General features: G+C 42.8%; 1 protein-coding gene across 3 annotated transcripts in view; it reads right to left on the bottom strand.

Annotated features, from left to right (window-relative positions):
• The window catches only part of FYN (FYN oncogene related to SRC, FGR, YES), a 298246-nt gene that overhangs the window by 26887 nt on the left and 255307 nt on the right, over positions 1–16052 (bottom strand). For all 3 annotated transcript variants that reach the window (XM_006839921.1, XM_006839923.1, XM_006839922.1), the window contains 3 exons: positions 13488–13667; positions 11199–11275; positions 10948–11101 (listed from right to left, as the gene is read on the bottom strand). In XM_006839921.1, the coding sequence (XP_006839984.1) occupies positions 10948–11101; positions 11199–11275; positions 13488–13667 (411 nt within the window). The remainder of the gene's footprint in view (positions 1–10947; positions 11102–11198; positions 11276–13487; positions 13668–16052) is intronic.

The raw sequence follows: 16052 nt of genomic DNA, 5'->3' as shown, positions 1-16052 counted from the left end.
TCATGAAGCACCACACTTGTTAAGAAAAAATAATACAAAGTAAGCAGCAGTTATTTTCCATCTGAAATACATGGACAGGGAGATTGAGAAGAAAGGAGATAAGGAGAAATGTGGGGTGCTGTCCTAACCCAAGATTTGGTGATGAACAGGGAAGATAAAAACCAGGGATAAGCTGGGCCTGAACATACTGCAAAGGCAGGCGTTGATTAACTAACTTGGCACAGATTCCAGGTCTAGTTGTATTGAATCCATGGAAGGAATATTCAGGCAGAGGGATGAACAAATTTCTAAGGGGAGACCAAAGCTGAGGACTGGACAGAGAAGAGGTGGACGGTTCCATAATGAGCACTGGGAATTTAACTCAGGACAAGTATACGACTTGGAGGGAGCCAACTCAGCTACCAAGGATTTGGTGCCTAGACACTGATCCTGTGGTACTGAAGTCAGGGAAGGGAAGGCAGAAAGATGAACTGTAAACGGACATTAGCTCATGACATGAAGGCAAACAGACAGCAGACTGGGACATTTGTTCTGAATATCTCTGAAGCTGTCAGAAGGTAAGAAGAGGAAACCTGGGCAGCTTGTCTTTCCTCCTGATAGTGACCAATGAAATTCATGGCCCATCAACCCAGAGTCATTTCCCATTGCCAATGCAAAAGAAGAGAAATAAACTAATGATCAGCTCTTGAATTAGCGCATGCTTACTCTGAAGAAGAAAGGAGCCCTGGTAGCACAACGGTTAAGTGCTAGGCTGCGAATCAAAAGGTTGGCACTTTGAACCCACATGTTGGCTTTTTGGGACAAAACAACCTGCTCCTATAAAGATTATAGCTTAGGAAACACTGGAGCAGCTCTATTCGAGTCAGAATCAACCCAGCAACAATAACAAAAATGGCATACTAAGTCTTAGGGAGAGAATCTGAGGACACTGACAACTTTCCTCTGCAGTGTAGACTGGGTTGGTGGGCTTAAATAGCTTTCTTGGGTATAACTGAAGAAAGGATGTTCCTTGCTTCGCTCTTCTAGACCACCAATGCTCTGAATAACTCCAACCATCCTTTTACCTTTCCAAGAGATAAAAAAGAAGCACTACTGGAATAAAAATTTGGATCTAGGGCACCAATAAGTTGGATACCAACTTTCTGAATTCTCTACCTAGAACAAAAGGCAAGAAAGCTGTGTGTAGAGCTCTCTAACCACCTTTCTGCTGTTGCTCAGGATAGTGAGAAGAACTCAGGCCTAAACTGATGTCTGGAATTTAGCTCAACATAGAAATTATTCTGAGAATCCAGCTACTCCCAGGAGGGGTAGTGGGTCTGAGTCAGTCTGACATCATCTCACACAGCATGAGAGGCAAGCAAGAGGCTTGACAACGTTGTTTGGGAACAGCTGATGGGCTTGGATAGGAATTACGAAGAAACCAATTTCAATCCGGCACAGTACCCAGGAGACCAGTGTGCTGTGGCTGTGTACCCTCCTTGGCTGGAAGAAAATTAGATTGCAAAACTTGGGGTAATATCATAGGCAAGCCAGATGATGAAAACACAGGAGTTCCTTCTGCCAGCAAAGAGAGACAAGGAAGCCAAATGACGTTTTTGATGTTTGATGGTAGCCTGCAGTTCCTATTTACACACTTTAAAATCACAGTGCTGCCACCTGCTTACTTTTGGATGATGACTGAGAAACATCAGAGGCACAGACCAAGGACTGGTTCTTGACCATTCAGTAACAACTGCCAAACTGCTCTGCACAAAACAGCACAAAGGAGAAAGAAATAGCATCTACAGTGGATACAAAATGGGACTGCCTGGTGCAGATCAAGAGGAAAGGTGTTAGAGAAATAAGACTTGTTTCCTCTGGGTAGCCTCAGAGTATGGAAGTGTTGGAAAATGGAAGAAATCCATCTACCTCCTCCCCACAGTTTTCATCTTTAAAAGAGACTCGGTGAGCAAAGGGTGGTTTTAATTTTAATCTTGGGCTTTGAACATATCTTTTTTATGAGGGAAATGGCAACCTGTACAATTCATCTCCATTTCCCTGCCAATCTGACCTGCTAGCCCCGACTATTAATCTGGCCCGCAAAGCTCCACAGTGGTGCAGCAGATAAACAAAGCGGTCCCTCACAGAAATGCTGGTGGAAGCCTGGAGCTTGAAGCGGCAGGAATACAAATGAAGGTGCTTTTTCTGCCTACTGACTGAAGTGGACTGAACTCGAAATTCGGGAGGCTTGATTACAACCAGCTCTGGCTCAGGATTTTTTGTAATTCATCAGCTCAGCAGGAAAAGAGATCTCCCAGGGTTCCTCTCCCAGGGTGGAGGGCAGGATGTTCGGCTGGGGAAGTTGACCCCCGGGCCTCTCACCAGACATCCCCTCTGGACGATAAGCCCAGCACGTGGGCGCGTGGGCGTGGCATGGTCATTCAATGGCGGGCTACTCTAGTTAGGAACACATTTTCCTGCTCAAGACTTGAAACAATGGCTACATTTGAAAGGATGTGCTTTTCATCAAATGGTGGGTTGCTTCTCTAGCATGGGAAAGATTAGATTAAATTCAATAATTAAAAGGGCTTTTTCTCTCCCCTGACATTTGCCGTTCAGGTCACAGCGCACTGTGCTGGCATTGTCATGCTGCTGTTGACAGAGAATAAGAAACGTGTGTGCTGATGGAGCGGGGGCGGGGTGGTGGGCAGCTCATGGCGAAATCAGCCTTGATCTGCCACCAGATTACAGGGGCCTCAGAAGCAGCTGATTAATAATTCTGCAGGAGCCCTTGAGCTGGAAAGCTGGCATTCTGAGTCTAATAATCCTCAGTCGTTCTGATACAAAGGAAGGCTGGGAATCAGATCCACAGTTTCGAATTGTAAAATTGAAATTCTGGAAGAAATAGGAATCCGGTGCTTCCTGATTGTGTTTGTCAACCTCGCTGCCTGCTTGTTTGTGTTAAATGGCTACTGTGCTTTTTGAATCCAAAATCTGATTATATTTAATTAGTACAGGCATCTGGGATTTCTAATACACAAAGAGTTATTAAAGTAACAAATCTTTCTAAAATATGTTCTCCATGAAAGAATGTGTTAATTTATGCAGCAACAATTTTTTAACATGAAATAATTAACATGAAAACTGCAACAATTATGAATTCTTCCTAGTCTAATTTATACGGGAATTTTCCTCCAGACAATAATCCATTCGATTTAAATCCTCAATACTGGGAGCATTTGAACAGGCACATTTTTCTTTTGCTATTTAATACGCAGACCTAAACTTAGAACAGTCTTATACAAAGTTTTGAATGCCCCTGTTTCTACAGACATTTCAAAGACACAAAAATTAAATTGCCTTGATGTTTACTTCCTCAGTAATAAGCCTGTCATTACTTTAGCATTTAAAAAAACTCCATAAAACCCCCCAAAATATACACAACTCCATGTTCCTATCCTCTGTGACGATACAAATCAGGAGACTCAAGGTTTGCATGGGCAGGTCCTCCACGTGGGAAGAGCCAATGGGACAGGGTCAGAAAGTCCAATGGGCCCCAACTGCCTCCAATTACTACCTACATAGTTTTGTGAAAACAAAGCATGTCAGACATTTCTGCAAACTGTGCAACCCTTTTGCACATTAGTTTCCTATGCCTCCTCTAGGCTGTTGCGTCTTATTTATGTGGGTGTGCTCTTACTGCTACTACCAACACCTATTAGCTCCGCTTCTGCTTTGTGCTAAGTGCTGTATCTAAATTCCTGTGGAAGCCATACAATGATTCTAGGATATAGATGACTATTATTATCTCTGTTTTCAGGAGAGAAAATACAGACTCAAAGAGGTTAAAGAACTTATCCAAGGTGCTAGTGATAGTGTGGGGATTCAAACCAAGACAGTTTGATTTCGTGGGTCACGCTCTTAACTCATCCAGTCCCTGCTAGCTTTGGGAGGGGCGTGAGGTGTGTTGGGGAGGGAGGAAAAGAGGTCTGGGGATGCACAAGGCAAACAGCGAAGTGCTGCCAAGAGGAGCAGTAAGGAGGAGGAGGGGCTGAATAATCAGCTCCTATGGACTGTCTTCTTTAACCCACACAGTTACTCTACTCAGAACCCGCTGTTGTCAGTGAATTCTGACTCAAGGACACTTCATGTGCGTCAGAGTACAGCCGTGCTTCACAGGGCTTTCAATGTGACTTCTTTGGAAGCAGGTCACCAACACTTTCTTTCAAGGCATCTATCTCTGAGTTTGAACTGCCAACCTTTTGGTTAGGAGTTGAGTGTTTAACTTCACTTTTTTGGTTGTTGCCATCCAGGGACTCCACAATCATCTTAAAAGCAATAAAGACCAATCTTACTTTATAGATGTGAAAGCTGAAGCTCAGAGAAGCTGGCTAGAGCTCCTGCCAAGAAGTCAGATGTGAAAGAGTAAAACCATCTGATTCATCTATATGAAATTCAGTTTTAGGCAAAGGAATCTAAAGAGATGGAGATCAAACCAGTGGTAACCTCTAGGGGTGTTTACTGACTGGGAAGAGGCATGATGGCGTCTGTTGGGTATTGGAGCTGTTCTGTGTCTGGATTCATGGGCTGGGTTCATGGGTATGCACATATGTAAACATTCATTGAGTTGCACACGTAAGATTTATTCATTTACCATATGTATGTTTATAGTTCAATAAAAAATAAAGAAGTATCCATAAAGGGAAGCCTTTCTTACACATAAGCCAGGTCTATTTGAACTTGTTAGGTTTAAATCAACATTAGCACCAAGCTCCCTGCATGCTTAGGAAGAAAAAACAAGAGTCTGCTGACACTTCTCCCACTGTTTCCTGTCTGCTTGCTGTGCATCTTGGGAAGTAAGGCTGGTGAGAGTACCTATGCTGGTGGTCCTGGGCCACAGATACGGTGTGGATGTGGGAGGATGACTCCCAGGTGTCTGTGGTGGGGGTGGGGCTAGGGTTGGTTCCGTGATGAGGTGCAGAGCTGGAGTAGGCAAATGTCTTTGACCAGACCTCTGAGAGAGTCAGCAGGTGGGTGAGAGGCCAAGGTGAACTGAGGGGTCAAGAGCCAGGGAAGAGGGCTAGAAGGCAGAGGATGTAGCTGTGGCAGTGGGGCCAGATGACACACCTCGACTACCTCTCCAGGTTTGAACCCTTCATTGGGACACACTGCCATGGTCATCTCAAACTCAAAAAATCCAAGACCAAATTCACCTTCTTTCTCTGGCTATAAGATCTTCCTGACCCATTCATTTCTGTTGTCGGCAACACTCTCTGCATGGCTACCCACATTTGAAGACTTGAGTTATCTCTGATTCCTCTCTTCCTTCCCCTAATAGTGTATGAATCTTTCCATTGTATTTACAATCAATTCATGCAAGGATTTAGTCCTCAAAAATTATTCTTACATAGGACATACTAACAATAGTGATTAGTAACATGTGAAAATACACTGAGCTAAAGAAACACTTCAAATGCATTATTCCACTGATTGTTTTTTTACAAAAATACACAAAGCAAGTACTGTGCATTTCTATTTTACAGATGAAGGCACTGAAACGTAGGAAAGTTAGATAATCTGCTCAAGGTCCCAGAGCTGATACATGGCAGAATTGGGTGCCAACCCTAGGTGGACTTCAACACTCCTCTTAGCTTTCCTCCATATGCTGATGGGACCCACTGTGTAGTCTTAGGTTTCTTTATATCAGTAAGCAAAGTCCCTTTCATAGACAAAGGCACTCAAACAGTTAGTTTGGCATACTTAGAGAGTTTAGATACATTTTATCAGAGAGCTGTGACTAAGAAGAAACATCTGCTCTAATCGAGGGAGACATATAGGTAACAATAAAGGAGATGAAGCATTCCCAAATAATTTCTGTTTGCCTCTAGAATGTGGTTGGCAGAGAACCACCCTCACAGACTTGGGGTTCTTGACCTCCTCTTTGGCATAGGACTGCTGCTTAGAGAGGGGTAGGGTGGCAGAAGGAAAGGAATGTGAGAGCTTCAAGTTCCAATCCTGCAGGTGCTGTGGAATGCCACCTTACCCACCCAGGGGAGATGAACATCCCAATGCACCCTGAGATGGGAGACTCACAACTGTGTTGAAAGACAACTGTCATTCACAGTCCTAAAATAACTCGGTTTGGCGCACGTCTCTGAGCTGCCTGCACGTCCATCATCAAAATGCAGCATGGCTGCGGCCTATGGGTAACATAAAACCCGACTTGCAAATATTATTAGGCACATGGACCAGCTGTCTGGAGGAGCTGATTAATCCCCGACAGAAACTTCAGCATGCAGCACGCATGCCATCTGCAGAGTACACCAGCAGATATACACCAGATCTTTTCTGCCTTGAAAAGAGGCCAGGGCAGGGCAGGGCCCTAGGGAGGAATTTTATAAACAGCTGGGTTGCCTCAGAGCTTGAAAATAAAGCTATTTCTCCTCCTCACACACGCACATTAGAAGGTGCTCTTAAAATTTCCCCATAAAGTAACGAGAAAAACAGACTGATGACGATTATGATTAATAGTCTCCTTTTTTCCTGTTCTTTATTAAACTCATTTTTTATTGTAGTGAGTACACATGTTGTTGTTGTTAAGTGCTGTCAAGTTGATTCTGACGCATAGCGACCCTGTATAGGGATTCCAAGGAGCAGCTGGTGAGCTTGAATCACCGACCTTGACGTTCAAATGACTCTGCAGTCTGACACATTAGCCCACAGCGCTACACCAGGACTTCCAGTATACATGAGGAAGCTTCAAAAAGTTCATGGAAAAACTCCATTATCTTTTAATTTCATTTGCCAAGGACTTTTTGCAGCTCCCTTGTATACCAAATATTTGCCATTTCAACCTCATTAACATGCACAATTCACTGATACTACTTTCATCATTTCATCATGTGTAACCATCAGCATTGACAGTTTTCAAAATTTTCCCTCACTCTAAGCAGTAAACTCAGTGTTCCCGAAACAATGATGCCCTCTTTCTCTCCCTCTCACCCGAGTCTTTGGTGTCTATACATTTGCCTATTTTAGGTATGTTCTAGAAGTGGGCGCTTATAATATTTGCCCTCTTGTGACGAACTAATTTCACTCAGCATCCATGTTGTAGTATGTGCCAGGATGCCATGTCTCTTCATGATTGTGTAATATTCCACTGTCAGTCTGCACTATCACCAAGAAGTCTTGGTGTGGTGTTGTGGGATAATGACTGAACCACAAGGTTGGCGGTTCAAACCCACCAGCTGCTCCTTAAAATTGTATACAGGGTTGCTATGGATCGGAACTGACTCGATGGTGCTTAAAAACAACAACAGTCTGTACTACACTTAGTTTATCCATTCATCTGCTGATAGACATTTCAGGTGTTTCCTCCTTTTTGCTATTGTGGATTGCCACTGACTGGATGTGGTTAGCACTCAGACGGAGACGTATGAAGAGCTGTAACAAACACTGGTGTACATTGTCTGTATTCTGTTATCTATTTGTTGTTATCTGTCTGCTTTCAATTCCTTTGGGAATATAACTGGCAGTGGAATTGCTGGATCACATGCTAATTCTAAGTTATCTGTTGGAGGCACTGTACACCGTTTTACAGGTCACCAGCAATGAATGAGGGTTCTAATTTCTCCACATCCTTGCCAACACAGGTTGTTTTTTTCTTTTTAAACCATAGCTCTTCTTAGAGGGCATGAAGTGGTGTCTCACTGTGGCAGTTTCCTGTTCTTTTCATTACTGTCTTGGGAAGGGCAGTTAGTTTAAAGGAGGCAGGTGAAACTGTGCCAGTCATACTTGGATTCAAACTCTGACTCTGCCATTTCCTAGGTGTGTGACTGTGTGAGCTACTTAACCCTTCTGAGCCTATTTTCTGTTGCCCTCCCACTGCCTCACGCTTACACTCTCAGGCTGAAATTTGGTAGACATTCTAGAAATGCCTGTTTCCCTTTCCCTCTGCTGTAAGGAAGCATCTCTTCTCTTTTATTCTCCCTTGAAATTATGAGGCCCTAATGCCCACTTTTTGCAGAGTCTTGGTGTGGCGCTGTGGGTTAATGCGCCAGACTGCAAAGCCGTTTGAACTGCAGGGTTGGCAGTTCAAGTTCACCAGTGGCTCCTCGGAAACCCTATACAGGGTCACTATGGGTCGGAACCGACTCGACGGGACTTAACAACAACAACAATGCCCACTTTTTAGTTTACTTCTCCAGTTCACTAAACGTCTCACCTTTTTTCAGTGTTTGGCATGGATTTGAAGATGTTTGTGAAAGGGAAGACAGTGGGAAAAAAACCCAAACTTTTAAGAGGAGAGGGTTGTTGTTGTTAAGTGCCGTCAAGTCGGTTCCAACCATAGTGACTGTATATAGGGTTTCCAAGGAGTAGCTGGTGGGTTTGAACTGCTGACCTTGTGGTTTGCAGTCCAGTGCTGATCGTACACTAGGAGTCCAGAAGGCAGGGTTCTTGTTGTTAAGTGCCATCTAGTTGGTTCTGACTCATACTGACCCTGTATAGGGTTTCTGAGGAGCGGCTGCTGAGTTTGAACTGAAGGTCTCATAGTACAAAAGGTACAAGGCTGGTTCTTTGAAAGGGGTTCAGGTAGTATCTGGGAAAGCAAGGGCGGAGGTGAGGAAGGTGGAAAAGACCATCAGAGCACTAATGAGAAGATGGCCTTGAGGGGCAGAGAGCTGACGGTAGCAGCTCTGGACTGCTGAGAACTGCAGGGGGATGTGAAGGGACATCATACTTCTTCTTCTGGGTGCTAGCCACATCCTGGGGTACTTCACTGTAGTGGGTATCCATGAACTAAATATCCAGGCCCTGTCAGGAGCACCACCTTTGGTGGCTGGTCCTGTAATCTTCTCCCTTATCAAGGGTTCAGGAGTGTTAAGCGCAAACTATGGACAGTCCAGTCCAGGAAAAGAAACAAATTCCGAACCACACATTTGACATAGGGGCTCTACTCTACTCACATGCAGAAGGGTACTTACATGACCACAAGAGTGACTGTATTCAAATCCTTTCCTAAGCCAATTATTCGTGTCTTACAATTTTCCTCACTCTTGCTTGGAGTCTGAGGAGTAGGGACCTGACAGGATCATTCCTCATTTAGAGCCAGGTGCATTTCACACTCTCTCAGTTCACCTTGCCTCAAAATCACGTCCTTATTTCTCTCTGGACTACCAGTGCCAATCAGAGTTGCTTGTATGCCTTTGATTAGAGATGTGGCCATCTGGCCCGACACTGGTGTGTACGCCTGTGTGTTGTATTGTGCGGGCGTTTGGCTCCAAGACAAGAGCTGCCACGTGTTGGGAAAATTCAAATAGCTGAGCGGTCTGACAGACATTTAATTTAGCATTTGGGCAGTATCTGTACCAGCCAGAGTCGTAGATTAACATGTTTTACTCATCATTAGACTGCTAAGAATGTTTCCATTCTTAAGAGTCAAATAAAAAAAAGGAAGAATTGACATGAAAGGAAAGAATCTAAATAAGAAAGAATTCCAGAGCGGCGACTGTGAAACCCCAGTAAAAACATCACTCCATAATAGGTTAGTCACTTTTCCATCATGTACTTTGAATAAGAATAGGTTTGGGCTAAGAATAACAACAAGGAAAAGTTATCCCCTTTCCCCAGATCCAAACTTTCTATTTTACATGGTGCTGGTGGTAGTGTGCCGCGGAGTAGGTTCTGACTCATAGTGACCCAGTATAGGGTTTCCGAGGCTGTAAATCTTTAAGGAGACAGAAAGCCTCATCTTGCTCCTGTGGAGCGGCTGATAGATTCGAACTGCTGATCTTTCTGTTAGTAGCCCAATTCATCATCCACTATGCTGCCAGGGCTCCTACATTTTACATATAGTTGCAAACTGTATACCTAACTCCACAGTATCTACCTGATGACCAGATCAGGAGCTAGGAAATACTCCTGGGAATTTCTTCCCTTCTACCTGGTGCTCTAATAGTATCTGAAAAGCTGCTCCATTGGGGTGGCTGCTGGTTTAGTGTGTACTCAGATTGCTCTAAAGGCTAATTTCCACAAATCTGTTATAGGGAATGGGTGAAGAGAGATGATTAAGGGAAGTGGAGCTTCTCCAATGTTTATGGTGTAGTCTCTCAGGTCCTCTCTCCTTCATCTCCCTGCCTGGGCCCCATGTTGTTGTTAGATGCCATCAAGTTCATACCAACTCACGGAAACCCTATGTGTGCAGAGTAGAACGGCTCCTTTCAGAACCAGGTCACCAGGTGTGTCTTCTGATGGGTCTCTGGGTAGGTTCAAACTGTCAACCTTTCAGCTGTAATCATGCACTTAATTATTTGTGCCACCCACGGATACCTCCTGGACCCACAGAAACGGCATTACTAGGCTCCTTTGATCTCGTTGTTTCTGGTTGGGTTTGGCAAGAGATTTAGAAGAGGGCTGAAAATTGAGACCCTCAGACCCATTATTGCTGAATGTCTCTACCCAAGGGGGCACTCTCTACCACTACCCATTCCCTGGGTCCCTCGCCCTTCAAGTCCGTTCCATTGTTGTTGCTAGCTCTGGAAAGCTGCACCGTGCCCTGCTGCTTCCCCTAAACCCTGACCATACCTTTGCAAATCACCCCTCTATTGAATTCTACAGTTGGGAGTGTGCCTTCTGTTTTCTGCTGGGACTCTGACTAAATTCAGTGATGAGCTAGAACTTGCCTTTCCACAGTCCTTTTTCTTCAGAGACAAAGTACTCCAGGTCTGGATGCTCTTAGGTATGTGGCAGAAGTCAGAAGGCCACAGTGGGCACACACTGACAAGCCGCATGTCCTATGTCTTCTCCATATGATCCACTACGGTCTCCCACCTGAAGTCCAGTTACACTCCTGTCAGCTGAGGAGTGACACCTCAGAGGAAGAAGGGAGTGTGAGGAGGAAGGAAGGCCATACAGCCAGTGATCATTCTAAAAAGCACAGTCAAGAACCATCGTCATACAAGTGCTTACCTTGTCTTGCTGTGTACTCGTTGTCTTCGATCAACCTAGCCAATCCAAAATCAGCGATCTTGCATATTAGGCCATTTCCAACTAGAATGTTGGCCGATCGAAGGTCTCTATGTATATAATTCATGCGTTCGATGTAAGCCATTCCTGCCGCAACCTGTGAAAACCCAGAAAAGAGGTTGCATTACCTCATGACTTGATACGCTGGCACACTTTTAATCCGAGGGCACAAATACTGGTAATATGGGACCTACTTGTGCTGCCATGTCCACAAGATTTGGTAATTTCAGAGCTCTTCCTTCTCCATCTTTTAAGAAATCAAGTAAACTTCCTATGAACAAAACACAAAACCATTTTGATTTATTTTGAAAGATTAAAATTCCCAATTGAGAGCTGTATATAGTTTTCTTACTAGAAGTAATTCGTAGCTGAATTGACTAAAGTGATCAGTGGGGGAAAATACACAAAAAACAAGGATTGAGAAAATTCTTTGCCTTAAAGGGCAACAGTTTTAGCTTTTAAAAAATAAACAATGTTGACTCCATTTCTAAGGATTAAGACAAAACTGTATAAAATGAGAAGAAATGGGACTTAATCTTCCTTTATGTCATAAAGAGGACCCTGTGGAGAACTTCGCTCTAAGGAGCGATGCTGGAAAAACACAGGTCAGCCCAGTGGTTTCCAAAATGTGCTCCGTGGGCTAGCAACACAGCATCGCCAGGGAACGAACGTATCAGAAATGTAGACTTCAGCAGGTCCCATTCCAGAGCTGAAACTCTGGGGGTCAGGCGCAGGCATCTGTCATTTTAAAAACTTCTCCAGGTGAGTCTTATACCTGGGAGGTTGGAGAACCACTGGCCTAACTTATTTACAGATTTCAAATCAAGAAAAGAGTATCTGAGAAATACTAGGCCAGGTTGTTAAGTGCTGTCAAGTTGGTCCTGACCCATAGTGACCCAGTACAGGGTTTCCGAGGAGTGGGTGGTAAGCTTGAACTGCCAACCTTGTGGTTCAAACAACTTTGCAGTCCAGTGTATTAATCCACAGCTCCACACCAGTACTCTACAGGGTAGATCAGGTAGCTCTTCCTAATTTGATCATAGCTAGCCAAGCCTCCAATTAGATATGTGAACACAAAGCTTCAAGCCATTAGTGGGGACTCGGCCTTAGGAGGCACAGTAGTCACACTAAGGCCAGAATGATCGTTTGCAGGGGCTGGAGGCTCATGACGGTGATCGGTGATTTTTTTTTTTCATGCTTTAATCATATAATTTACAAAATAACTCTGGATACAAAGGGCAGACGCTCTGCCAGGAAAAAAATTCCAAATACATTTGAAAAGAAAGTATGTGGAAAAGAAAAAGGACAATAGGGTCCTCTGACGTACAATACATTGCCTTTTAAGGCTGTTTGTTTCTTGTTTGGTTCATTTATTTTTCCAAAACAAAGTGATCTTTGGCCTTATCCCCAGTAATATTGCTTTGATTAGAGAGACTGAGAAGAGGGGGTGAGGGGAGGGAGGATGAGAATAAAATGTGCTCTTTAAAAGCATGTCATTTCTTCATCTGATGTTTAAGAAGAGAGCTGAAAAACAAAAACAAAAACAAAACCCCAAAAAACAGAAGATGTCAAACTAATGGAGACTAAACTTAGCTCAGAGACCAGAGTCTGCTGCTAACTGTTGAGTCCTACAAGAGATATTTAACACACGCTCCTGCAGACTCCGAGTGTGGTGCCATAGGATCAGCACTGGACTGCGAACCACAAGGTTGGCAGTTCAAACCTGCCAGCTGCTCCTTGGAAACTCTATACAGGTTGTCAACTTGACGGCACTAAACAACAGCAACGTGACTCTGCACCAACCCCTGTATCAATCTTTTCATGACTGCATTATTTTCTGCTTTAAATTTCTTGTTGATACCATGTGCTTTCAGTCACAGAAGAAAAACAAACAAACAATAAAACACTCCAAACCCACTGCATAGAGTCAATTCCAACTCAGCAAGTCTTTAGGCTAGAGCAGGACTACACCATAGGTTTTCCAAGGCTGACTTTCTACCCTGGAGCAGCTACTGCGTTCAGACTGCTGACCCTTTGTTTAGCAGCTCTGATGCTTAGCCCACTGTGCCACCACCAGGGCCCCTTAGTAATGGAAGGTATGCTGACATTAGGGGCACTTTTTCAGGTAATATGAATTTTGATAAAATTCTGTAGGACACATATGTCCCCGGTGGTGAGTGATATATGTCCCATGGGTCATAAAATGGTTAAAAACAAAGATTTCTATTATGGAGAGGAGCTTGAATTCCTGGCATATGCTATGCAGCATGCAGCAGATAGATTTTTACAATGTTTTGAGAGCAAATGCAAGGTCTGCTTCTAAAATGTTTTCATTAGTGAGCAAACAATGGATGCTTTCTGATGAGAATACTTGAATTGTGCAGAAACTAGGAGAGAAGCAAGCAGGCAGCTCCGTTTCTCTCCGTGTGCAGTGACCCCTCTAGGTTACTGTGGAGGTGGAGGTAGGAGAGCCAAGGCCCAACCTTTATTCATGTACTCGGTGACAATGTAGATGGGTTCTTCAGACACAACTGCATAAAGCTGGACCAACTTGTCATGTTTCAGCTTCTTCATGATCTGCGCTTCCTCGAGGAACGACTCAGGGGACATTGTGCCTGGTTTCAGGGTCTTTATGGCTACTTTTGTGTTTCCGTTCCAGGTACCTACAAACATTCCACAACATTAAGTCAAACCAAAGATTCTCTTTTGCAGGAAGAAAGGTTTTTAATCAATAGCTATTTGCATAAAATTAAATTCTTAATGAAAAACAAAACATAACAAAAAAATAACCCGAATTTAACATACTTTTTGTTGAAAGGAATACAGATCAACTTAAAGGACTTTGTCAAATATTTTCCAAAAAAAAAAAGCAAAACCAACCAGATATCGTACTTTTGTATAGTTTATGATTCTTTTTTCTTTCTTTCTTATTTTGATTATATTATTCTCCTTTTCTGGCTCAGGCCCACGATTCAAATTTCATCCTAAAGCTCTGCTCTCTTCTTTGAAATGATAAAGTCCAGAGGTTAAGGCCGGTATAGGTATTCAACAACCATTCTTCATGTGGTAGAGCGAGCACAGAAGAAGCCAGACTACTTAACTTCCATTTTATTGAAGATAGCCATTTAAAAAAAAATGAGAACATACTTGAGTATACCTTGAAATTAACTCCAGAGTTTTGTCTGCTTGAGCTACTTGACACTGTCCTTAACAGCTGAGCTTAAGCATGCTGATAAGCACTGGCAAGAAGTCCTCGGTCTACTTGCCAATACTTCCACCAGGTAAGGAAAAAGCCCTCAGATTTACTGATAATGAGAACAATGACTTTCATCAACCAAACCAGAAAAGTTAAATGGCAGCTGGGAGGGAACAGAATTATTTAAACTTATAATGTTAACAACCAATCATCAGTTTTCTCATCTGTGAAATATAGGAATGGAACAGGATTCTCTCTTTCGAATATCTTTCAGTCCTAGTCTGACCCCCAGTTCTAGGTTTCGTGTGCATTCCATTATCAGTTTAAGACTCTGAATTACAACTATTTTATAGGGAGAAAAGAAAAATCTGCCAAGTTCAACTCATAATTGTCTATCTGAAAAAGGCTGGGTTAAAGTAAGATTATTTGTATACTTAATATAATTGACTTTAGAATTTAAAAAAAGATCTAAATTGGAGCAACTCTTGTTATCCTGTTAATACATGGTTCATATAATTGTAAAATGTGACCTATAAAAATACATGTTATGAAAGAACAAAGGGTTTAAGTAAAGTTCATTGAAATCTCTCAAAATATCTGACCACTAAACCTAAGTGGAAAATTTGACAATTTATAAGTGCATTTTTGCTATTTCAGTGTTAGTACTCAAATTTTTTCAATAGGCTGATATTTTCCTCTCCAATTAACAACCTCACTAATTTCACAGATGTTCCATCCCCATTCTGAACCATCACAAATGTGTTTTATGTTCAATGGGAAGCAAAATGTTAGTGGTATATGTGGAGAGTTTAAGCTAATAATAAAGTCTGAAAAGAAATTTGCTTCTGGGGGCCAATTCTTTCTGAGTATGTGAATGATTTTAAAGTTTTGAGGGTTCAAAATTTCAACTACAAATTGGTCATGTCTTGATATTTTACAGTGCTTGTGTTAAAGTCCAGAGAGACACAGACATGATAATGTGAACTCTGAAATACAATAATACTGATAATTTGATTATAATAGCGCGCGCGCGCGCGCACACACACACACACACATACACACACACACACACACAGAGGCAAGTCAAAAAGTACTGCTACAATCATTACTGAAACCTTTCCTAAACAAAAAAATATCAAAATGTGCAGCTATTGTTTCTCAACAGAGCCTCCTTCTAGGTCTACACACTTTTGAAGGCAGTGTTGCCATATCTCTGACCCTTCCCCAAAGAATTCTGCGCTCTTTGACTTACACCACATCAAAATGGCAGTTTTATAATCCCTGAGGAACTCAAATCATGTTCCTTTTAACTGCTCTCTTAAGTTTGGGGAATAAAAAGTCTGAAGGGGTAAGATCAGGGTTGTAGGGTTCATAGGGTAAGGTCACCAAAGAAATTCTCTTAGGACAGCCCTTGCTTTCTTCAAAGAAAAAGCAAGTGCATTGTCATGATGGAAAAACATTCCTCAGTATAACTTTCCTGGTCTTTTTCTCATCAATGCAGTTTTGAATTATTTTAAAACTTCTTCCTAATTAAGTCACCGTGATTATCTTGTATCTTTCAAGAAAATGTACCAAGATTTCCCCTTTGGGATCTCCCCACAACAGTCGCCTTAACCTTCTGAGCTGACTTGCCGGCCTTGAATTTAACTGTCCTGCAGATTCCCTCAGAAGCTACTGTTTCGATTTTGATTTTTTTGAAGGTGCCCTAATTAGACGAAAGGGAGCTCTGGTAGCGTAGTGGTTACGAATCAGGGTGCGAACCGCAAGGTCAGCAGTTCGAAACTACCAGCTGTTCTGTGGGAGAAAGATGAGGCTTTCTGCTCCCATAAAGATTTACAGCCTCGGAAACCCT

This window comes from Chrysochloris asiatica, unplaced genomic scaffold (genome assembly GCF_000296735.1).
Source record: "Chrysochloris asiatica unplaced genomic scaffold, ChrAsi1.0 scaffold00027, whole genome shotgun sequence".
Lineage (NCBI taxonomy): Eukaryota > Metazoa > Chordata > Mammalia > Afrosoricida > Chrysochloridae > Chrysochloris > Chrysochloris asiatica.
Note: the sequence above shows the minus strand (reverse complement) of the source record. Positions and strands in the feature narration are given on the sequence as shown.